The sequence below is a fragment of the Fusarium oxysporum genome, chromosome 12 (assembly GCF_000149955.1).
Source record: "Fusarium oxysporum f. sp. lycopersici 4287 chromosome 12, whole genome shotgun sequence".
Lineage (NCBI taxonomy): Eukaryota > Fungi > Ascomycota > Sordariomycetes > Hypocreales > Nectriaceae > Fusarium > Fusarium oxysporum.
The window spans coordinates 1722183-1744689 of NC_030997.1; the positions used below are offsets into that span (position 1 = coordinate 1722183).

Sequence of the window (22507 nt, forward strand, 5' to 3'; positions counted from 1 at the left end):
AGTTAAGGATCCTCAATGCTAGACAGAATACTTGCGGCTGCTTAGAGACATTCGCTTTCTGTCGCCCATCCCAAGCTATGCGGCCACTAAAGATCCGCGATCCACTTAGCAAGGCTTGTTGTCAAAGCGGGATGGGGTGAATTTATGCGTTCGAGTCAGTGACGGCAAGTTCGCCGAATTGCTGGAACTGTCAATATGGCCGTATTGCCGAACTTGCTGATAATCACTGCTTCTTGGCAACGTGAATGATGACCTGTCGCAGTTCTGGTGGTCTCGATCTTCACTGTGAACTAGATCTTTGCCGTTCACGACACTTTTTGGACAACGCTGTTGTTCATCGGCAGAAGAATTGCATTTGAGGTATCGTCACACCATGACGGCTTTTGCAAGGGCGGGTGATACTAGTTCTGGTTAGTGTGTAGCTAACCAGCAGCATATGAAGTCATTGAAGTCATTGAAGTCGGCATTAAATCTTCTGTCTATAAAAGGCACATTTGGGTATAATACTGCGCCGCCAGAAACTTAAATCTATTGGTGAAATGGTTCAAGAGGGAAAGAAAAAGAGAATCGTGGCGCAAACGATCTAAAGAAGCTTGCGGGAAAAGGTACGCTAGAGCTTTCCGCTGTCTACAAATGGAATGTAAGATGTAGCTAGTGACAGACTTTGAAGTATTTGTCACTATCTTGCTCGTTATGTCCGTTAAGATACTAGCTATGAGCTAAAAGCTGAATGAATGCTGTCAGCGCGCTCTCTAGACAATGAGTCTTCGCCGTTCACTGCACAGAGACGCGAACAGAGGAAGATGTTCCAATGAAGAACCGGTGAGCTTCACTTAGTCCCTGTTAATTACAAACACTGAACGTGAAAGAAAAGTGATCAGAATAGACCTTTACTGCTACCAGGGACTTAGAAGAGGTTTGGTGGTAGTTGATTCACAATCAGGTTGAAAAAGCTTTCACGAGAGCTTCACCTTCGAGCTTGGTACACGCAATTCAACAATCTGACTAGGAACGTTTCAGAGTATGATGATAAATACTTTAAAAATTGGGCATAAGCTCTTGCCAATCTACCCCTTGTTGATTTTGCCCTGTTCCTTCACCTCCTTGACCTTTCTGGCCATATCCTCTCTTCTCCTTCTGCAAGCAGGACATTCCATTGGAACAAAACGGCCTGCACTCCTTATTGCGACGTTGCAATGTCTCCAGCCGTTAAATTGAATACCTTCTGCGCAACAATCCCACTCCTGGGTACTTCCCATGTCCTTCCCGCAGTAGCACAGCCGCTCATAATATATTACAGTGCACATCGTGAGTAGTGGTGTTGAGGCTACTGTAAGGTGGGATGCAGATAGTGTTTGTCTTTGGAGGTGCCTTGTATGGTGGTAGTCTCTGTGGACGTTGTTTGAGACACTTGGCAATGCGAAAGAGGTCTGCTTTATATCTACTTCATACTCCAAGGCTGTTATAAGGTTTGGCACCGACATATGAGAAATTCTATGGAGGATTACTTGTTCCTAATCACGTCTTGGATAAAGTGTCAGTCTCTGGCATCTACTGAATCTAGGTCGCTTCTTTGCAAATGACACCCTTTTCTGAGAACTTATAATCACCACAGAGAACTTAGAGTCCATGTAGTGAAAGCCAGGACTCCGAATCATGAAGATACGACATGAAGAGGAGCGAGTCTGATGAGACCAAGTGTGATCAACATTCGAGGAATTCGCTTGATCAGATGATCAAAATCGATGCCAATATTGATGCTGTGACGGACTCAATAATATTCTGAATGGGCGCAATTTTCGGGTGGCATGACAAACCTAGCAAAAAAGAGTGGCAAACATACAGAGTGCGTGAATGTGGAGTTTAAGAAGCTGGCAGCAATAGGTAGTTGGCCCCGATACTGAATCATCATCACCTGACAGGAACATATTGAGATGCCCCAGGCGACACTCAAAAGCCTGCCAGATCATCAACTAACTTAATTCGACGAACCAGTACCTAGGCGCTGTTAACAAAGCTTCTGAACGCGCCATGTGAAGATATGGCACAGACCACAGAAGAACAGTTCACTAAACCTGAACATATATTGAACACAAGATGTTAAGATCAACTACTCTCATGGGTATAATACTGCCTTCCAATATGAAAGACTCTGGTTGCTAGTTGTCTCCATCGAGCTATCAATCAGCTTTCAATGCTGTAAACCACTGGCTTCTCTTCTTCCCGCAACTACAAACGTATCATCGCATCCACATCAATCGCCATCCGAACACCACGGACGACATAATTTCTCAAGATGAGCTTCTATCGAACGATTGGTAAGTCTGGTGCGACTGCAACATCTAACAGCTCGAATGAAGTCATTGCAGGCAAGACGATCTCGGATTCAGAATCAACAGCAAGTATAGGTATGTTCGCGAATTCTCAGAATAGTGGAAGCTTAGATGAGGAACCAGCGACTAAAGAACAGTTGACTTATTCCTGACTTTCATCAATTGGCAAAGGAGAGGCATACTCTCTGAAAGCCATCCGGATTACCTCCCACGTTCTCGTTCGATGTATTCACTCTGTATGGTTCACTGTAGAGTGGAATGACGGTGGGGAGTCATGGGAAGCCGAATTGGCGCTACAGTACTATCAACCAGAGATGGCCTATGCTTACTGGGATGCAAAGAAAGGGGGACGCGAAGGGGCAACCTAATTCGATTTGTACCACATCTTTGCGATCCTTGACCACGGCAGCATGAGCGATCATAGCAGGAGACGCGCTAAAAGGCTTGTTTATAAGATTCAGTGGGTTGGCTACGATGAGAAAGATCACAGCTGGGAGCCAGCGGCGAAGATTGCTGGTCTTGTTCCGAAGATGAAGGAAGAGTATGATGAGATGCATGGGTTATTAACTCTGAGAGATAGTACAACGTGAGAGAGTGCATTATCAAGTAGGATGGGAATTATATATGATGACTAAGAAGAGATATGGGGGTATTTCTTTGTTACATACATCGTGAACACAAAAGATTTGGTTTGGTGGGTTGATAGCATGTAAGTGAAGCGAGGGGAACCTTCCAGACTGTAGTATATTAGAATCATTGTTTGAACAGAAAAACTCCCGAATCACGGTTCGCGTTGTGCGGCCCATTCAGATAATGTTGACTCCATTGCGATTTGTATACAAAATGTGACCAAAGCCAAGGCTCAGGTAACTAAGTAGACACCCCAAGACAAAGGTCTCTCCGATTCCTCTTGACCTGGTTACTCGTGAAGGTACTTGACCTCCTTTCCGGGATTCGGCTGCTGAACCAGACCAAGTTGCTGAAGAGCCGTCAAAGCTCCCTCTCCGGTTTCATCCACAATAAGCCCATCCTTGAGTGTGAAGATAGTCGTACCAGAGAAGTACATCTTCTTGCCCGTATTGGCCTTCTCCAACGCGCCGACGGCAAGATCACGGAAAGCAACTCCAGTATGAGTACCGCCTCCGATCCAACGACCGACCACATACGGCCCGCTTGCAATCAGCGGGTGATGGTAGGCATGGAACGAGATATCTGGAAATGCCTATCGATATGGGGTTAGTTACTAAGTCAATAACTTTGTATGGATCTCCTTGCCTCTTTGAACTCCGAGAGCATCTTTTTGGCATTCTCCTTTCCATATCGTGGGCCATGCATTGGGTAGTTGATGACGAAGTCATCAGCGCAGAGCTTGTCGACGATCTCAGGAATGCCTTTGCCCCAGTACTCAGTGAAGTACTCCTGGATAACCTCCAGGTCCTTTGTCTCCTCTTGAGTGGGCATCTTGCTGCTGATTGTTTCTGTTGGTAGGTAAAAGTGTTGCTGTTGTACTTGTACGATTGATGCTGCAGAAGACTGTTCCTGTTGTCAAGAAGGAGGGTATGGTTCTTATAGTGATATTGGCAAACAACATGTGAGAGGCAAGTTCACTTTGTTACTAAACGAATCTTCTCAATTCCTCTTGTGTATTGACCATACCCAAAGATTCCGACTTGGTAATTGGCCGCTTCTGAAGCAACGTAGCCTCTTTGCAAACTTTATGCATGAATTCGGAGCCAGCGAATGTATGGGTCAATGGAGTCGTCAGATCGCGATAAACAATTGCGCTAGAATGTAATTGGGTAATTCAATAGCAACGGCTAGGAGTTTTCCGAGAGGCGAAATGAAGAATCTCTGTAATTGGTTAATTTGAAAGCAACATGTTACCGAAATAACATTATAGAGAAATGGTGCAACAAGCCTCTACCATGATTGGTCAAATCGAGAGCAAAGATACACCTTCAGCAGCTCTGACCTTGCTGCAAGCGGGAACTAAGACGGTAATGCAATGTAATTGTCCGAGAACCAGTGCCGTCTCTGACAGCACACAGGGCCGCCCGGAAGGATCTAGTGCGAGGTGGGAACTTGAGTTGGTGATAATTTTGCTAGCCTGTAAAGACTGACAGGACCAGGTATATATCTCTTATAAATAGCCACCATTCGTAGGATAGACCAGACCAACTCAACTTCTTCGCAAAGCTCAACAACACCGCTTCTTGTATCTGCTAGTCACCCCAGCCATGTCATTAATCACCGTATATCGTGGAACCCGAAGTGGGAGAGTTCAAGAAGGCACGGTTCAATCGCCTGGTCCCCCCAAATCGCATCAAGTCACAGTTCGCATCACTCATTCTGGTCTTTGTGGTACCGACGAGCACTACAAGTGTCAAGACATGGTTCTTGGTCACGAGGGAGTTGGCATAGTTGAGTCAATCGGCAGTTCTGTCGTAACCCTAAAAGTGCAAGTAACCTAAGCGCGATCTTATCCTCGATGCTGGACTTCTGCTAACGCGTCCCTCTATGCAGCGGAGATCGAGTCGGTTGGGGTTACTGTCACGGTAGCTGTCTCAACTGCGAGTATTGCGATCAAGGCCAAGAGCTCTACTGCGAACAACGACAATTTTATGGCTTCGATGAATTCGATCAGGGCTCCTTCGCGACCCATGCAACTTTGAATGAGCACTTCCTCTCCCGTATCCCGGAAAGCATCCCGTCTGCAGAAGCAGCTCCTTTGATGTGCGCTGGAGCAGCCGTCTATTCAGCTCTATGCGGCGCAGGAGTCCAGTGGCATCATCGAGTGGGTGTTCTTGGCCTCGGTGGACTGGGCCACCTTGCTGTTCAGTATGCCGCCAAGATGGGATGCCATGTCACTGCTTACTCGCACTCGTCTGGCAAAGAAGAAGCAGCACGAAACCTGGGGGCCTTGGACTTCCAAGTGCTGGGAGATACTTCCACTTCTAGTCGTGCTGTTGATTGTCTGCTTTTGACTGGTTCTCAACAACCAGATTGGTCCCAAAGCTCTGTCGCTGGTTCGACGGGGTGGCGTGATAAGTGCCGTTACTGTGGATTCATCGGAGCTGCGATGCTCATATGGGGAGGTTCTGATGAACGCGATGCGGATCCAGGGAAGCCTGCCTGCCGCCCCCAACGTCCAACGTGAGATGCTCAACTTTTCAGCGTTCCATGGAATAAAACCAATCATCGAGACCTTTCCATTTACCGAGTATGGCATTAATGAAGCGATGGAGAAGATTCGTCAGGGTAGGATGCGATATAGGGGCGTCCTAGCGATGGAAGCTTAGTTAGGGTCTCCAAGTGACGACTTGTATAAATAATATAAACATGTGCGTATCTCCGTCTACAGAAAATGTGGAGATCATAGCTCCTGCTGTTGCTGTCTTTAAGATCCCGTCGGCGACTCGGGATCCCGAATGATGAAGTGCTTGTGATGCAATATAATCAAGCTACATCGAATTTCCTCATTATCACTTTTGCGATGTATTAATTTACACAAAGGAAAAATACTAATATGAGATTTCTTAGGAGATTGTCTAATCTGGTCTAAAGAATAATCTAAGTTCCGCAAGTAGTTTGCTATATGAGCAAGCTATGGATGGCATAATGGCCAGAAGCCCGCGTCCTCTCTCCAGAGCCAGATCACCTAGCTAAGCTCAATTTGGCCAGCAACTTAGTTGTGTTCCCGCGAAATTAGAGCTTGGGCCCCGGGCGAGGCTTCGGTTTAGGAGGAGGAGGCATTGGTTGTGGTTGAGAAGGCATTTTGCTTGCTAAGAGTTGAAATGGAAATAATATGTATATCTTCGAGCAGTCCAGATTGACAGTATCTTTAGAGGCGAAGTTGAAAAGGGCGTTGGTATGTTGACGCGGCAATTGGGTCTTATATAGATCTCAAGCTTCTGTGACTCACTGACGTACGACCACTAGCACATGTAACAATCACGAACTACACAGTGTTCACCAGCTATTCACTGTTAGTGGCAAAGCTGTACATTTGGTACCACGCAACCATCACAAGCGATTAATATTAAGAATGAAAAGGCTACTACTCTGGCAAACATTCCCTTCATTACATACCCCTTCAGCCAAGGTGCTGCCGGATCTCTTGTTGCGTCCATTCCCAAAGCTTCTCGCGGGCGTCCTTATCCTGGCTCAGTTTGCTTCCTTTGCCCGTCACGCCAACAGGATGGTAGAAAACACCAGTTTCAGCTTTGGGATCAGTCATTGCCCACAACTGATTCAGGGCACCCTTCGCAGAGTCAACAGCGATCAAGCTCATCACGAGCCTTGTAATCGTTCCTATGATAAGACTGCTACTGATAATCGGTGCAGTGAGGTTCGTGTGTACGACTCCTGGGTGGATACTGATGACTTTGATCTTAGGATATCGTTCGGCAAGGGCTGCGGCGTAGTGGACGTTTGCAAGCTTCGATATCGCATAGCGCGACTGCGTAGAGAAGCTAGACATGGTGGTCTTGAATTGGTCGAACTGGTATGGATTCTTTGGAGACATAGACTCTCCCATCGAAGAAACGAATACGATCCTCACATCAGGACTAGTCTTGGTGGTCTCTTCCAGAGTGGGGAGAAGAAGATGGGTGAGAAAAGCATGACCCATATGGTTTGTGCCAATCTGGATCTCGTAGCCTTCCTCAGTGAGGCCTTCTGGAGTCATCATAATGCCAGCATTGTTGACAAGAATATCAAGTCGAGTGGAGGACGACTGGAACTCTTTGGCGGCAGATTTGATACTCGATAGAGAAGCAAGATCAAGGGCTAGAAAAGAAACAGCATCCGTGCTGGAGCCTTGTTGTCGCAGTTCGTTGACGGCTTGGTCGAACTTAGCTTTGCTGCGACAAGCGAGGAAGATCCTGGAAGGTTCATGTTTCAACAGCTGGCGAGCGGTCTCAAGTCCCAGTCCTGAGTTCCCTCCAGTGATGAGGATGATTTTGCCCGCCAGGCTGGGGATATCAGTGTCTGGGGAAAATTTGACAGATCCCATTTTGTCTGAGAGATAATGACTGTCGAGTTGAAAAATGGTCGCAAGCGCGTTCTAATATGTTTGGCAATGCCGGGCTCGGAATCTTAGTTCATCCCGTATAATTCTCTTAACTCCGATGCTAGGCTCTTCTGGCATGGATCTTGCATAAGGTTGAGTCTTTGGGCAGTTGGGGAAAACTCTATTGATGGTGACATGCGAGTGGAGACTTCTCTTTTTCTAATTAGCTTCTGGCCACTAAAAAGCATTTGATTAAAAAGTGGAGCGGGGTTTACGCGAGCTTTATAGGTGCTGGACTTAGATAGGCAAGCAATAAGTCAAGTGCAAATGGAGATCCATTATATGGTGACTATGAGACTCTGACTAATTTATGCCAATATTGTGTTTACCGACAGCACGTGTCTAATATTGTTAACAAGGAATGAATTGCTAACTGTGTTGAAGTTACTGCCTTGTTTATATCAGAGCTGTCGAACTGCCTTTAATTGATTGCATGACTCCTCGGGAGATCTCGACTAGCAAATACTGTGTTAAGTGGCAAGACTCACTATAGAACAGTGGCTATCGCTGTTCGACTATGTGCCCAAGCCCAGGCTATGCATAACAAGTAATAGTACAAATTATAAGAGTAGCAAATCACTAACGGAGCTGCCGTCTTTAGAGCTTAAAATTCCCAGGCTAGTAAGGACGACGTAAGTAGCTGGAAGAAAGATAGGATGCCGATCTTTTTTGTAATTATCGAGCTATAGTATAAATTATACAAGTTGTATATATCAAGGCTAAAATAACAGCCAAGACGTGCGCATCGATGATAAATAGACTATCCAAGACTGGGATGCTAAATGACGGGACTGCGAACCTTGTAATTCCATATCTTTCTTTTTCCACATATCCTTCAAAACAATTGCTGCAGTTTTAGCATTAGCAAAGTAAGCAATCTGCCAGATCTTATCGAGAAGTGTTAGAGCCCATTGCCTATTTTCAAAGCAGGTACTCTCGGCCCCAACGATGAATACGGGCCAGAGCAGAAACCTGGTCACTTTAGTGACAGAGTCAAAAGAATTAATTGCAGCTATGAGCTGTAGCACTTGTGGCCTAGAGTTTGCATGTCCCATGACCTGACTTAACACGTGGGATGTGTAGATCTCGGCTGAAAGCTTCCAGATCATGCTGAGTTGGAGGACATACCCTCGTGGGAGTGAGCATTGATTGGGACAAGCATCGAATATCTGGTCCGTCCATTCTTCTGCATCGAACTGGATGATATCCATCAGTGCGGTGCTGAGCAATTGGGATGGCGACCCGCAGAGCGTGGGCGCATCCGAAATTCCGTACTCTGCCCACGCTCGCCATTGGAGATTAACAGACTCAATTGCAGTGAGAATCTGCATTGGGCATCCCAGTCCACTTAGAGAGAACATCGTGTCTCGATCAGATGCTGTCAATCGTGTACTCAATGGCATAGTTTGGGGACTGTGTTGTATGAAGGCAGACCCGAATATGTCAAATCTGCGAGACTGTCAGTATAAAGCCCGGGACGCAATGTCGAACTTGACTCACATGGCAAGCTCTTCAAGCATGTTTCGAATCATCCGCGGCGAACGGATGCCATCATCTGCTGTCTCGGCATCGAGTAACTGCTTGGCTCCTTCGAGATGAACACGCCACGGACCCGCCCCGCCCTCATAGAGCTCCAGAAGCATCAGAAGAGTAATGGTCGCTAAGATGTAGGTCTTTGCCTCTTCAAGCGGCTCTGATATAGCGTCTGCCAAGTAAGCCAAAGCCTTTTGTTTGAAGATGATGGACCGATTGATCTCCGAAATGGTTGATATATCGAAGGATCGGCCTGCTGGGTTCAAGAAGACAGGGTAACCTGCCTTACTATGAATGGCATGGCAAGAGGCAACGGCCATTATCGCATTGGCCACTGCTTTCGATGCACCAACCAGTGAAATCACGTCCCGATATGGGTTCTGCAAACCATCTACCATCATGATACTGGAGCAGATACTCTGACCGTCTGCAATGCCATATAGCCGTCAGCATGAGCCGGGAGGAAGTACTTATCCTGAACTGTGATTGGGTTGCTCACAATAGTCTATAAGCTCTCTTGCATCATGAGGAATGTCTTGGAAGATAGGGTCGGTAAGAGCTTTTGGTATCGAGATTACTGGGGCAACGTCGGGCCGGTGATTGACCGCGAATGAGCCGTCGCCGGGAGTAATGACATAATTCACATACTTCAAGCCGTTTTCCAGGTTCTGGTTCCAAGGATGTAAGTGTGAGATTGGTGGTGCCGGCTCGTGGAAGGTGCGATCTTTCATATGCCCACGGCTAGCGATACCATTAATCCATGTGATCAACTTGCCGTATCCAAGACACTCGGCGCCGATGACCTGACACTTTCCACAGTGCGGACGAAGACCGTCACACTTGACTCGTCGACGACGGCAGTTCCAACAGTTGCGCATTGTTCAGGGGGTTACCATATGCTGTCCTCTCTTGCCTTGATGGACGATCAGGGCTGTTTTCAAAGTTGTCAAAATCAGGGCGCAATGAATGGCGCGTCGTCAAATTTCGATTACCTCATTCCTACTAGGGAGTCATATACGCAGCTGACTGGGGTTAGTGTGTTCCCCTTGAACTCTAACTGTCAATAGGAAGAGAACGGAATGAGATCAAAGGTGGAGTACGTCAACGACCGAGCTGCCTTTTTGGGTCACTTGCAGAATGGCCCCACCGGCTAAGACGAGTGGACTCTCGAGTCTGTAGAATAAGACCAAAAGGATCACATAATAGAGGTAACACTAATATAACAACTCGCCATGTCTTGCAATTCAGGGAGAGGGGGGGGGGAAATACCTTTTTCTCTCTGTTCTTCCAACCGCCGCTGGTTGCTCCTCCCTGCTCGCCTACTCGTAGCCCACCAGTCAGTCAAATTCCGACCATCAGCAAACATGACCGATTCCTGGTCCGTGACGAGCCCGAACCTCTCTTCTCCCTCGAAGCAAGAGATCAGAAGCCCCGATGATCCAGAAGGAACGCCCGAAATTGATCTAAAACGTCTCGGCCAGTCACGCCCAGCGTTGCTCTCAAATGCGTTGATAGAAATCGGCTTCGTTCTCAGCACCATAGGATCTTTGATGATGAGCGAATACTTCATCAGTGGCTTCAATGTTGTCTTGCCGCAGATCTCTGAAGCTCTTGATATCCCGCAGTCGCTTCGCACTTGGCCCGCAGGAGTGCCGAGCTTGACAACCGCCGCACTCCTTCTTCCCTTCGCCCGCTTAGGCGATCAATATGGGGCCCGATGGGTGTTTATATGTGGCCATGCATGGCTGCTCGTGTGGTCGATAGTATCTGGTTTCAGTAAGAACTCCACGATGCTCATCGTTTCCCGAGCCATGCAGGGTGTTGGGGCCGGTGCCTTCATGCCTACCGCCGTGTCACTACTTTCCAGCATATATCGTCCAGGTCCTCGCAAGAATTTAGTGTTCGGATTATATGGTGCTTGCGGGTGCTTGGGCTTTTATGTTGGTATCTTGATCGCAGGCATCTGTGCCCAGCTGATCAATTGGAGCTGGTTCTTCTGGATCGGAGCGATTTGTGAAGCGGTCGTGCTTCTCTGTGGTCTTCTTACTGTTCCCAAGAAGTTTGGACATGGTAACGCCAATGTCCACATGGACTGGTATGGCCTACTCACCATTGTTCCTGGTCTTTGCCTCGTTATCTATAGTTTGACCGATGGAGGCCACGCTCCAGAAGGGTGGCGCTCGCCCAGAATCTATGTCACATTCGTCGCAGGAGCGCTGCTATTGTTAGCTGCCGTCTATGTAGAGGGCTGGGTGGCAAAGGACCCATTGCTTCCGCCTCATCTCTTCCGAGTCAAGTACATGCGGCGAATTACGTTTGGATTACTTTGTACCTACGGAGTCTTTGGTTTGTTCCTATTCTATGGCACATTTTAGTAGGTGACCTCCTGTTCACCACTTAAGTAGCATATCGCAGACTAACCTGAGCCTCGGCAGCTTCGAAACAGTTCTACATACCACGCCGATTCAGACAGCGCTATGGTTCACACCCTTGGCAGGAGGTGGCATCCTACTGGCGATCCTAGGGGGGTTTATCCTTCACCTTGTTCCCGGCAGAGTGTTGCTAATGTTTGCCGGCATCACTTTCATACCCTCGGCAATGCTTTTGGCACTAATGCCTGAGCAATCGGCCGATGACGAGCCGTCAAAGTCGTTCCTATACTGGGCTTACATATTTCCTGGCATGGTGTGCGCAACCCTGGGTGTGGACACTATCTTCAATGTGACCAATGTCTTTATCACCACAGCAATGCCAAGTCGTTTCCAGGCTGCCACAGGTGGTCTTATTACAAGTCTCTTGTACTTGAGCATCACCCTTTGGCTTGGTGTGGCCGAACTTGCTATTTCGACGACTATTAAGTACCAAGGTGGATCAGGGAATGTTAAGCCACTAGAACAGTACAGGATCGCATTTTGGCTGGGAACTGGGCTTGCAGTAACATCGACAGTGCTGTTCTCGACTGTAAAACTTGGGAATGCATCCTCAACTCTTACTGCTGACGAGAAAGAGGGAATAGATCGACCTAGAGAGGAAATACTAGCCTAAACGCTGATGTAGAGTTAGAGTCCCTAAGACCGTCCTATAAATAATAACCTCTTCGCACTTATATTCACTGCCGCTCAGACACTGCAGTAGTACTTAATCAATAGTCAACCCGTAACAAGCCACCAACTAGTCAAAAGGAATTTGTCTAAAAGTAGAATGATCGAATGGCAAAGCAACGAGCAAAATCACTCCGTCGTGGCCTATGCGCTGTGATAGTCTACCATCTATTATTGCCCCTATCGCCATGTCACCTCATATACAGTAAAGAACACATTTACATTCTAGATAGCGTAAGGAGTGAATAATACATACCCTCAGATTGTTTCCCGTTCGATGTCAGACTTGGCCAAAGGCCTGTGATAAACTTCGCCACTGAATGGGCAACAAAGACCAGCATAAGTCATTCTGCAGATCGAGATTCTTTAAAGAATAATGGTCATCGCTATTTAAGTATGTGCCCCGGCGCAGGTAGTGAATAACGAGCAATAGTACAAGTCATTGGCGTGACATATAAAGGCGCTGAAATGATATTGGCCATGTCTTTTTAGCTGAAAGAACCACGACATCTTAGTAGACAATTGCGCCAATTAATGCCGATGGAGTGATCGTGTCGGGAAATCTAGCGCTCAGATCGTCCTGACTATAGCCAGATTCTCCTTATCTGATGCGAGCTACCAGGATAAATCAGTCCCGCCTCAGCCGTTTCATCTTAGCTAATTCAAGATCTCTTTAAACCTCATTCTCGTGCTCACTTTGGTGCAATTAGTTGGTCGTCACAGGTCGCCACTTGAATGTGAGCTAGCAATGGACCCCTGTCAGCAGCATGTCCTCTCCTCAGCTCGCCAAAAGATGTAAACAACCAGCTCGTATTCTGACAAGGCGTTGCGCAAGGCAGTTTGAAGTAAGCCAATGGCCACGTACATTTGCTCTTTTGATGCAAGCCCCAGCCAATCTAGACTCGCATTAGGCAACCTAAATCTATCAGCTACGATTCATAAATGAGGGGTAACTATTTCAACCGGCACCGTTTTTCCTCTTCATTTCCTCCAAAGTTAAGTTAACCTCGATACCGCTTTCGCTGAACATTCTCGTCTCACGGGTAGCCCCGTCTTAACCAACCTCCTCATTCCATCAAAATCACCCTGGTCGGAAGTTCGGCCTGATTATCGTAGCTCCTTGTCTAAACGATTCAGTCATGGCTGATGACTAGGATCCAAGCACGATCGCGGCTGTAGCGGCTTTAATCATCGCACTCTTCGCACTCCTAGTTGCTGTAGCTCAGGCACTGCAACAGTACTTAATCACTGGTCAACTAATCCGTCTTTGTGATAGCGTCGTGTTTGGTCCCTTGCCTGGCCAGGGCTATCGCGTTTGGCAATTCTCTCAGTTTCGCTTCCGAGTACTGTACTCTATTCCTCAGATCAATCTCGAGGCCGATCTGTGGCCAAAGGAAAGCCCACATATCAAGTCTTATGCTACTGGGGAGGAGATGCTACCTAATCTCCAACCAGATTCACTGGTTGACTACTCGTCGTCAGGCTTCCCAATCGGAATTGTGCCCATTTCTGGAGAAGATATCAACACGATGGATACGGAAGTTCGACGCTCACAGACAAGCAGTGAATCTTGGAGTTCCTCAGATCGCTCCCATTACACTCATTGGCAATTGTTGGGCTTTTGGCTACGCCGCAAACTCGAAAGGATACGCTCAGTCATATCACAGACGAGCAGTGACCCTTGGAGTTCCTCAACTCGTTCTGACTACACTTATTGGGAATTCTTGGGCATCTGGTTGCGCCGCAAGTTTGAGAGAGTCCGACCGCTGGAAAAAAACGAACAGCCAGCCTCTGGCTCCAACGAAGCATCCGTGGGCGAGGCTTCCTGGGTGTCCTTCTGCAAAGCCATCAACAGGTCATGTGGAGGGTCAGTGAGATACCGTTCTGTACCCATGACGCCCACCGATGTCCCTCTGATCTCGTAACGGCACCGATGCAAGTTTCTATGAGGGACACTGCCGTGATGGGATTGACAGCGGGTATGCAAATCACCGACTGCTCATTCAAGGAAAGGTCCATCTCGATGCAAGGCGCCATTGGCACGATTACTAGATCCAATCATCCCATTCTCGGGCCGATACTCCATTTCACCCCTAGAGCTATTACCTCACCTTTGCCCCGCTCTCTGGCTCAATGGAGTGACGATGATAGAGGGGTTGTAAATATAAGCTGGCTGGCTCGGACATGGGGTGCCTGTACTGTTGCAAAGGTGCCTTTCAACTCTCTAAGAAGACGTACCACTAGACGTCTTGACGACCGATGGACGAGTTATCAAGAGCCCAACCCGTTTGTCAACAATCAAAAGCACAAAAGAACGTTCAATATGGCTGGGGTCGTTCCAGTCGATGTAGATCGACGCCAAGGCCAAAAGAAAAGAAGGCGAAAGTCAAGATATCAGGGAGGACCGGAGCTACTGTGTCTATGTCAGTGAATCGCCGGCCCCAAGACGGAAATTGGATCATCACACAGCCGAATCCACCCTCTCAAATGGCGGCGATGAAAGGTAATGGGAGAAAAGGGAGGGCCAAAGAGGTCCAGACAGGAACTGGTGCAGACGATGAAGCACGCGTGACACCATTACATCAGCCTGCGTCAGCCACTGATCTCAACTCCATTGAAAACCGAGATACAGCTCTTGAAAAGGAGCTGCACCAGCAGCTCTCCAGACACGTCTCAACCTCCCAACATGCTCAGCCAAGTGATGAAGGTCCGGTGATTAGACACAAGATCCAAAAAGCATCCAGACCAATCCAACAACTCGATTCAACACGTTACTAAAGAAAAAGGGCAAAGTGGTGATACTCAAGCAACAGCTGCTACCGAACCATTGGTAGAGGGCCAGCCAAAAACAGGAGAATCAACAGTTAAAGCAGATCAAGATGAAAATCAATCTCAGGGTACCTCGTCAAAGCCTGAAGAACATAAGGTAGCCGCTCCCCAAGTCAGTGTAGGGGGCTCCCCGGCCATCTCTGGAAGGCCAGTGACTCGTCTGCTCCTGACACAGACAACGGACTGGGATGCATGGCCAGAGGAGAGCCCGCAAGACTCGGCTCACCAAGAACCAGACATATGCGAACCGCGCAGAAAGGCCACAGTCGAAGACGTACCAGATAGTGGCGATGAAGTAGCATCTGAGTCCGAAAGACCGCTAGCTTCGGAGACACTGGACCGAGGCCTTGCGGCCAAGAAGCGACAAGAGAAGAGAAATAAGCACAGCCGAAAGATACAGAAGGACAAGGCTATCGTGGAGGAGTCAATGACAAGCGATAGCAGACCCCAATTCCTACTGACGTACCCGGGAGAAGGACTAGGCTCAGAGCCATCAAACCCAACGCCAGAAACAAAGGAAGATAAAGCTCACGCAAGAGAAGCGGAACGACGGCACAGAAGAGAAGAGAGAGCTTGAGCGCGATAGACGAAACGTGCCGCGAATGAACGTTGTGTTTCTCGATCGGATGGACATGTATTGGTTCTGCCAAGTGGACATCTACCAGGGCTTCTGGGCTACACCGTGGAAGCCCGACGTACCTATACAGACATCGCTGGTTGGTGCTGCCACTGTCATTCTGGAAGCGTTGCTAGGCTTTCTGAAAGAAAACGTCAGCTTGGTTTACTGCGATCCGAACCGCTACTGGACAACTCGAGACTGGATCACATACGGTGGCATATCATATCCGGCTTACGCAAGTAATGCCCGTGGTGGCGTTATTGCTAGAGGATCATACAAGGGTGTCCGAGTCCCAGCCTTCCAGTACGCCGTTCCGGCGCTCGAACTTCTCTATTCATACGAGTGGCAGGTGTCGAGCAATCTACATGATCAGGAACGCTATTGTGAAGAGCTCAATATCGAACTGATGCGAATTGACGCGTGGCTCTCGTACGTCTGTCGCACAGACAAGATCGCGAACGGACCCACAGACCTATTGAAGGGAGCGCCGGCACTTGTGCAGCTCCTGCAGACCGACTTTGAGGTTGATTTCATTAACATTGACCTCTCAGCCAAGGAGGGTGGTCATCAGGATATACAGGGTCTTGCTGACAACGTGATGGACTTTCTCACGGACGAGGAGCTTGATGAAGCCGAGCAATTGTACATACTTGTTGCTTCGCTCCGTGATGTCAAGGTTTGCCAGTGCGTCTTGGCTGGTTCGAACACTCGTGAGATGGAGGAAATCCTCATGAAGGATGTCCAAGCGCATCTCGTCTGAGACTCAGCGCTGCGATAACCGATAGAAAGTGGGAGTCGTGACAAGAAGTAGTAATGACGCTATCGAGTTTTTACGACGAAAGTCTTTCATTGAATGAACTGAACTGGGCGTCGTCTTTTGTTTCGTGAGTCTGACCATTTTCGGACTACCCTAAACGTCACGAGTGTCTTATTGTTACTTCCAAATTGGCAACTCTCTCCTGTAAAAATTTTTCCTTGGCACCCGCTGTTAGCGTTCTGCTAGGGCAGAAAATTTTTACAGGCCAAAATGGCAACAAAGCAGCTGCGGGACTAGCGGGACCCTAACAGCTGCTGGAAGAAAGGGATTCAGAGAGTTGACCTTTCTTCGTGACAAGTGTTTTCAACGGCACTGAGCTTCGCGAGCTCTTGACATCGCCTCCGGGCACCATTTCATTTGTCTTATCTACGACTTCTTCTCACCTCGACATTTCGGCTTCGCGAGCCTGCGATATTCCGGCCTCTGTGCCCCTCGACTTCCCGTACGACCGACTTCTGCAGCCTCGGCTGCCCAGACGACATTCGCAGCATCTTGCTGCTTGACATCGAGGGTCATCGTGCCCTCACCCTCACTCTCACCTCCGCCTGCAGTTTATCGCTGCCCCGACCGACCTCTGCAGCTTTGGCTGCCCGAACAACACAAACAGTCTTCGGCTGCTCGACTTTCTGGGCCCTCTGGTGCCCTCGACCTTGACGCACGGACCCCACACGATTCGTTGCCCTTTTTGCAGCTCGGAAGCTGCTTGACCGATCTCTGCAGTCGCGTACTGCCCAGAGACTCTCCTCTTTCTTTCTGCAGCCTCGGCTGCTGCCCGGAACACGACCGGGCTTCGACAATTTGTCTCACTGGCTGAGACCACTAGACAAAACCGCTGGGGCGAAATGGTACAGAGCTTACCTGGAGACCGTGGAACGAGGCGACTACCTCATCCACAGAGCAGCGTTCTAGCCGCCTTGGGGTTTTCTCCTGCAAGGGTTTTCCCTAAGGATGCACGGTTCTAGGGTTGCAGCTACTGGCGATCTTAGGGGATCATGGACTTCCTGCCTTAGGGTATGGAAAGCTACTTGATCTATCTGTGCAAGAGAATTCTAGGCTGGAGAGGAATAGTTCCCGCTGACGGGATGACCTCTTGAAAGTAAAGCGCCTTTGTGCCGATGATATGCTGGATGAACTAGATAGAAGCGTTGCCGGAGGGAAGCTCTGCTGAGATCAACTGTATTGATGTCCATGGGACGTGCTTCACCGACAACTACTGTAGAGCTGGCTACGAGTAGAGAGGTGCCTCTTGGGGGGATGAGTACAGAAAACGCTCGAGCATGTATACGGCTCCGACGCAAGAGGCCTTGCAGATGACCTGAGCGAGGATCAGTATGGCAGCGATTGTAGATAGTTTAGCTCAGCACGTCCTGTGCTCCCTTAGGAGACTTTTCGGGGCTGATGGCCCCCCCGGACGAAAAATATACATAACATAACATAACATTACTTCCAAATTGGGTAGTTTTACAGATAACGAACCCCGCACCGTAGCGAAACATAAGCTCTTCAGCATTCTCACAATCAACAACTCTGTATATCGCATCCTCCAAAGCCTGACGCAGCAGTTAAAATACCAGGCTCACGAAGTCAAGTCTAAGATGAAATTCACCTTGTTTTCCGGCGTGCCCAGTCAGCCATCTCTACCAGAGAACCCACTATCCGAGCCCTTTGAACTTGTCGCTCTTCCTGGACCCGATATTTGGAGAACTCCATCTTGCGCTGGAGGGCGCGATGACTTCAACGGGCCCATCTATGCAACCCCCATCCCTCTAAACTCATTCAAAAGCGCCAAAGTCACCATCTCCTCAGACTTTCCTGGAAATTACTCTCAAGGAGGCCTCATCTTGTTCATGCCCGAGTCCATCCCAACTACTCAAACCGATTCTCAACTGCGACTCGGGGAATCACCACGAACATGGATCAAAGCTGGAATCGAGAAAGTGGACAGCGAACTTTTTGCATCTGTCGCTGCTGCGAAACCGTACTCGGACTGGAGTTTGGTCAAGCTGAGCGAGAGCTCTGCTACCTTTGAGATGGAGAAGGCAAAGGGATCACTGTGGATATATGTCACGGGTCAGGATGGTAAGAGAACGCTAGTGAGAAAATTGACCTGGGTGGTTGACGTGGCTCCTGAAAATGATATCTGGATTGGCATTGCGGCTTGTATGCCCAAGGGTGATGAGAGTCAGAGCGGCGGAATGTTGAAAGTGCAATTTCGAGAATTTTCTGTCTCAACCGAATAGTCTAGCGACCGTAAAAACTAGGCATCATATTGTATATAAATAAGTGGTTATTGCCTATTGCGAGAATATTTTACTGGGACGTAGCATAAATCATCGGTCAAGGTTACACCTTACCAATGGCAAGGCGAGTGAATACCAGGGTGAACGGCCATCCAGTTCTTGAAAAGGTCACAGCCTCCGAGCCTTTCGACCGTCATTCCGTAGCATCTTTCATCGCCGTTATCTCTCCATATGCAATGGCCTTGACTACACAATTGCAACATGTCATTCAAAGCTTTAAGGAATATAAGATTACTGTTCAATTTATGTGCTGTATTCGCTCACGTATTCGGCAGAAGCTCAGCAGTGTCTCTTTGTTCATGGAATCTGTTCAAGTGTTCTCGATATATGCTCAAAAAACTCAAGGGATAAAATGCGAACAGAAACTTGTAAGACAATTAACTGGAGATTATATAAAGGCGTCGGAAAGCAAGACTACCCGTCGTACAAGAATCACGGCTTTCAGCACCAACTAACACAGGAGTTCGGTCAAGTACATCCACTCGCCATGAACAACATGCAACGTGAGCTCTTTCCCCTTTATATCATCTTGATCTGGGTATTTATCATTCTCTATTGTCTTTCCTTCTGCATCACCATCCTCAAGTACATCCGTGTTCTCCTGGACCTTTTCCACACCACCGTGTATTACTGTATCATTCCAGTAGGCGGCATCGCATTTCTCTTCTACCTGTTTCGTTTAGCGGCATAGATATCTCAGTCACTGGCTTCTTACCGATACAGAGATTGAAGATCCTCAGTTTTTAACATGAACTTTTGGTTAGGCTTTCTCACTGGGCTCTGGTTTATGTATGCCTTTATGTCTCCCAATATTCTTTTTGGGCATTTCATAAACTTGTTCTTTCATGTGTCTTGCCTGTTGTTTCTTTACAACTGTCTTCGTCTGATTAAGGAGGCCGTCCAGCGATTCATGGGCCACAGGGCATGAGCCAAGATACCGTATGATAGCTCACTGATGCAGAACGTTTGTTGATACAGCCATAAGGCTGAGGGGTTGATTGAAGGAAACTTCAGCCCTAATATGCCGTCGTAGGGACCAGAGGAGGCAAGAAACCTTAGGATGTAAATCCTAAGAGATAAAAGGATTTAGGTAATTTAGGCTAAGATTAGGAGATTCCTTACCAAGTTTATTTCAGCACACTCTTCTAAAGTTGTAACTTTTCTTGCTTCCCAAGGCCTGCCCAATGCATTGATTCTTTTAGGTAGCGAGCGAAAAGACTATTGTAGAACCACTGAATGTAATGGAATTAAGTCAAATTTATGGGTTGGGATATATGGGTACACCTTCCGACTCTCAACAAGACGACCAATAATCACTGCCAAATAATAACAAACTACACCTGTTTGCCCTCGTTAACAACCATTACCTAAGGGGCTCCTTGGCAAAAGGAGCAGACACATCTTGTGAGACTTGTTCCTCTGTCCACTCCCAGAACCGTTTTGCATGGCCAGTTCCTCCTTCAGCCTCCGTCTTTGATCCTTTTACCATTGCTGGGAGTGCATGCCATAACCTTCCCCATGGTGAAACTAAACGGTCGTCAGGTCAGCGAATCAACAAAAGAGCATCTCTTGGACCACTTACTGAATCTGCCTGAGTTCTGAAGCGTTACTTCAGGAGAGAACCCAGCAAAGATATTAACATATCCGCCATAGCGCGGGGGATAGAAAACAGTTTTTCGAAGGATCCAAGTCAGAAATTTACCCTGTGTGCGCCAAAGCTCCGAGTCGAGATTGCCGGGGTTAAGCGGCACAGAGATAATACCGTCGCTCTTGTGGCGTGCAGCATATTCCGTGGCATGGTAGTAATTGCCGAGCTTGCTAATTGCATATTGTTGAAACAGGCTCTGCTTGTTGATAGATTTGACTCGTTCTATGTATTTCTTCGTGGAAGTCCAAAAGGCAGCAGTGGATGATGCCCAAACTACGCGAACAGTCCCTGGTGTAGATGTCTTGGCAGTATTGACCAACACGGGCGTCAGTCTCTGTGTCAGAGCAAAGCTACCAAGGCAGTTGACTCCTAACTGCAGTTCGTAGCCTTGCTTGGTCTTGGAGCCATATTCAGGGAAGCCGACGCCTGCATTATTAAAAAGAACGTGAAGCTTATCTTCCCTGCTGATGAATTCTGCAGCCGCTGCTTGAACACTATCGAGGTCGGCGAGGTCTAGCTGAATGCAGATCCATTCGCCTCGTGACTCTGGAAAGGCAGCTTTGATCTCGTCACGAGTCTTTTCATTTTTTGTCGTTGTTCGCGCGAACATGTAGACTTTTGCATTCTTGCTGTAGACCATCTTGGGGATTTCTTTCCCGACACCAGTATTTGAGCCTGTTATGGCAACTACCTGGAATTTGGAAAGCAAACATCAGTGAGGGTTCTGGTGGAGATCACGGATAGCGACGTACTTTGCCCTTGAGATCAGGTAAATCATTTTCTGTATATCTTGGGCTGCCGGCAAACAAGCTCTGGCGCACAATGTTGAATGCGGCTGCCATACTGTCGTTCTTGTTCAGTCGTTTTGTGTAACACTCGAATGCACTCTGGTGATTGACTAAGTTGTAGCAGGCTATTTATTAATTTCCTGTCATGGCAACGCCTGTTCAGTCGATGATGTACTCTTTCAAGGACATAATGATCGACAGAAGCACTCGGAAGCTAATCTTGAGTTGTCGAAGCGCAACTGAAAGCGCTAAAGATGATTCGTTAGACGCAGCACGGTAGACTGCTAGCTCCAACTTTAACCGTGGGCTTGGACCGAGGTATGACGTCTCCATCGTCACTTGTCTTGCTTCTACGCTCATTCTTGTACGTCAAATCAATTAAATCTTGGTGCATACAGAGATAAGATAAACAGGCTCTAATATAGTTCATAAATACAACTCATCAGGGTCACAAATAACTACTGCAGCTTCAATACATCCTTCAACAGCGCCAGCGCCCCAAACAACTCGTTGTCATGATACTTCCTCGCAACGATCTGAAGATTAATCGGAGCGCCAGTAAAGTCCGACTCTTCCCACATCTTCTTCACCTGCCCACAAGCCTCACTCAACGGCTCATATCCACCAGGATACTTCTCACTTCCCTCCACCTTGACAGGTGTAGGTATGACAACACCAGGATAATCCACAAGGTTATACAGCGATGTATAGTTCCAAAAGAACGCTGTATCGTGAGCTGATGCTGGTCCGATAAATGCAGGTCCAATGAGTATATCCACGTCTTGATCTTCCCAGCTCTTTGCAAATGCCCAGCGAAATTCATCTCTCTCCCGACGCATGAGACTCAAGTCAACAGCTGTCTTCATACCAAGTGGCTCTGCATCCTTCCAGATCCACTCACTGAGAGGGTGGATGGGCTCTCCCGTAGCTTGAATGGCATCTCTTGTTGGCTTTCCACCGTCAGGCCAATACATGCGTCGAATCTTGGACCAAGCACCTGCCGAATCAAACACTTTGAACTCCTTGAGCTCAATAAAATCTTTGTATCTTGGATCACAGAGCTGCTCTCGTGCCCAGGCCAGAGCCTTGACAACTGGAGGCTGAGGAATGATAAATCCATCGTCGTTGACAAAGCCGATCTTCAAACGACCATTGATGGGAGTTTTGAGGCCATTCCAAGGGATAGGAACCAATCTCGGGTCCTTTAAATGTGGCTTGGACGACAAAACACACTGCATCAATAGATCCATATCTCTCAAGCTCCGGCACATAGGGCCAGCCGAGGCCAGAACAGTCAACTCAGCTGGAAACGGCATTGCATCGAAGCCTCTCATTGGCATCGTGTATGAAGTTGGCTTGAATCCATAAATGCCGCAAAAGGCTGCGGGACCACGGATACTACCACCGATATCAGTACCAATGCCGAGGACAGAACCCTTCATTGCAATGGGGGGGGGTTGCCGCCAGT

At 47.9% G+C, this 22507-nt stretch overlaps 9 protein-coding genes across 9 annotated transcripts; 4 read left to right on the top strand and 5 right to left on the bottom strand.

The window, feature by feature from the left end:
• Positions 1-3252: 3252 nt before the first annotated feature.
• On the bottom strand, positions 3253-3794 carry FOXG_14646 (uncharacterized protein; the record flags this gene model as incomplete). Its single annotated transcript, XM_018394702.1, has 2 exons — positions 3253-3545; positions 3590-3794. 2 exons carry the CDS (start codon positions 3792-3794, stop codon positions 3253-3255), a joined length of 498 nt encoding a protein of 165 aa, XP_018254243.1.
• A 776-nt stretch (positions 3795-4570) lies between these two features.
• FOXG_14647 (uncharacterized protein) lies at positions 4571-5490 on the top strand (the record flags this gene model as incomplete). Its single annotated transcript, XM_018394703.1, has 2 exons — positions 4571-4758; positions 4857-5490. The coding sequence occupies 2 exons, from the start codon at positions 4571-4573 to the stop codon at positions 5488-5490; spliced, it is 822 nt and encodes a 273-aa protein (XP_018254244.1).
• Positions 5491-6322: 832 nt separating this feature from the next.
• FOXG_14648 (uncharacterized protein) lies at positions 6323-7513 on the bottom strand. The gene has a single exon (XM_018394704.1). The coding sequence runs from the start codon at positions 7345-7347 to the stop codon at positions 6427-6429; it is 921 nt and encodes a 306-aa protein (XP_018254245.1). The 5' UTR covers positions 7348-7513; the 3' UTR covers positions 6323-6426.
• A 1387-nt stretch (positions 7514-8900) lies between these two features.
• On the bottom strand, positions 8901-9815 carry FOXG_14649 (uncharacterized protein; the record flags this gene model as incomplete). Its single annotated transcript, XM_018394705.1, has 2 exons — positions 8901-9364; positions 9437-9815. 2 exons carry the CDS (start codon positions 9813-9815, stop codon positions 8901-8903), a joined length of 843 nt encoding a protein of 280 aa, XP_018254246.1.
• A 486-nt stretch (positions 9816-10301) lies between these two features.
• On the top strand, positions 10302-11982 carry FOXG_14650 (uncharacterized protein; the record flags this gene model as incomplete). The annotated part of the gene is made up of 2 exons (XM_018394706.1): positions 10302-11311; positions 11373-11982. The coding sequence occupies 2 exons, from the start codon at positions 10302-10304 to the stop codon at positions 11980-11982; spliced, it is 1620 nt and encodes a 539-aa protein (XP_018254247.1).
• A 2543-nt stretch (positions 11983-14525) lies between these two features.
• On the top strand, positions 14526-16246 carry FOXG_14651 (uncharacterized protein; the record flags this gene model as incomplete). Its single annotated transcript, XM_018394707.1, has 3 exons — positions 14526-14745; positions 14825-15282; positions 15350-16246. 3 exons carry the CDS (start codon positions 14526-14528, stop codon positions 16244-16246), a joined length of 1575 nt encoding a protein of 524 aa, XP_018254248.1.
• A 1555-nt stretch (positions 16247-17801) lies between these two features.
• Positions 17802-18630, top strand: FOXG_14652 (uncharacterized protein). The gene has a single exon (XM_018394708.1). It carries the CDS (start codon positions 17899-17901, stop codon positions 18541-18543), a length of 645 nt encoding a protein of 214 aa, XP_018254249.1. The 5' UTR covers positions 17802-17898; the 3' UTR covers positions 18544-18630.
• Positions 18631-19832: 1202 nt separating this feature from the next.
• Positions 19833-21093, bottom strand: FOXG_14653 (uncharacterized protein; the record flags this gene model as incomplete). The annotated part of the gene is made up of 3 exons (XM_018394709.1): positions 19833-20130; positions 20186-20942; positions 21004-21093. 3 exons carry the CDS (start codon positions 21091-21093, stop codon positions 19967-19969), a joined length of 1011 nt encoding a protein of 336 aa, XP_018254250.1. The 3' UTR covers positions 19833-19966.
• Positions 21094-21428: 335 nt separating this feature from the next.
• Positions 21429-22481, bottom strand: FOXG_14654 (uncharacterized protein; the record flags this gene model as incomplete). Its single annotated transcript, XM_018394710.1, has 1 exon — positions 21429-22481. One exon carries the CDS (start codon positions 22479-22481, stop codon positions 21498-21500), a length of 984 nt encoding a protein of 327 aa, XP_018254251.1. The 3' UTR covers positions 21429-21497.
• Positions 22482-22507: the final 26 nt, after the last annotated feature.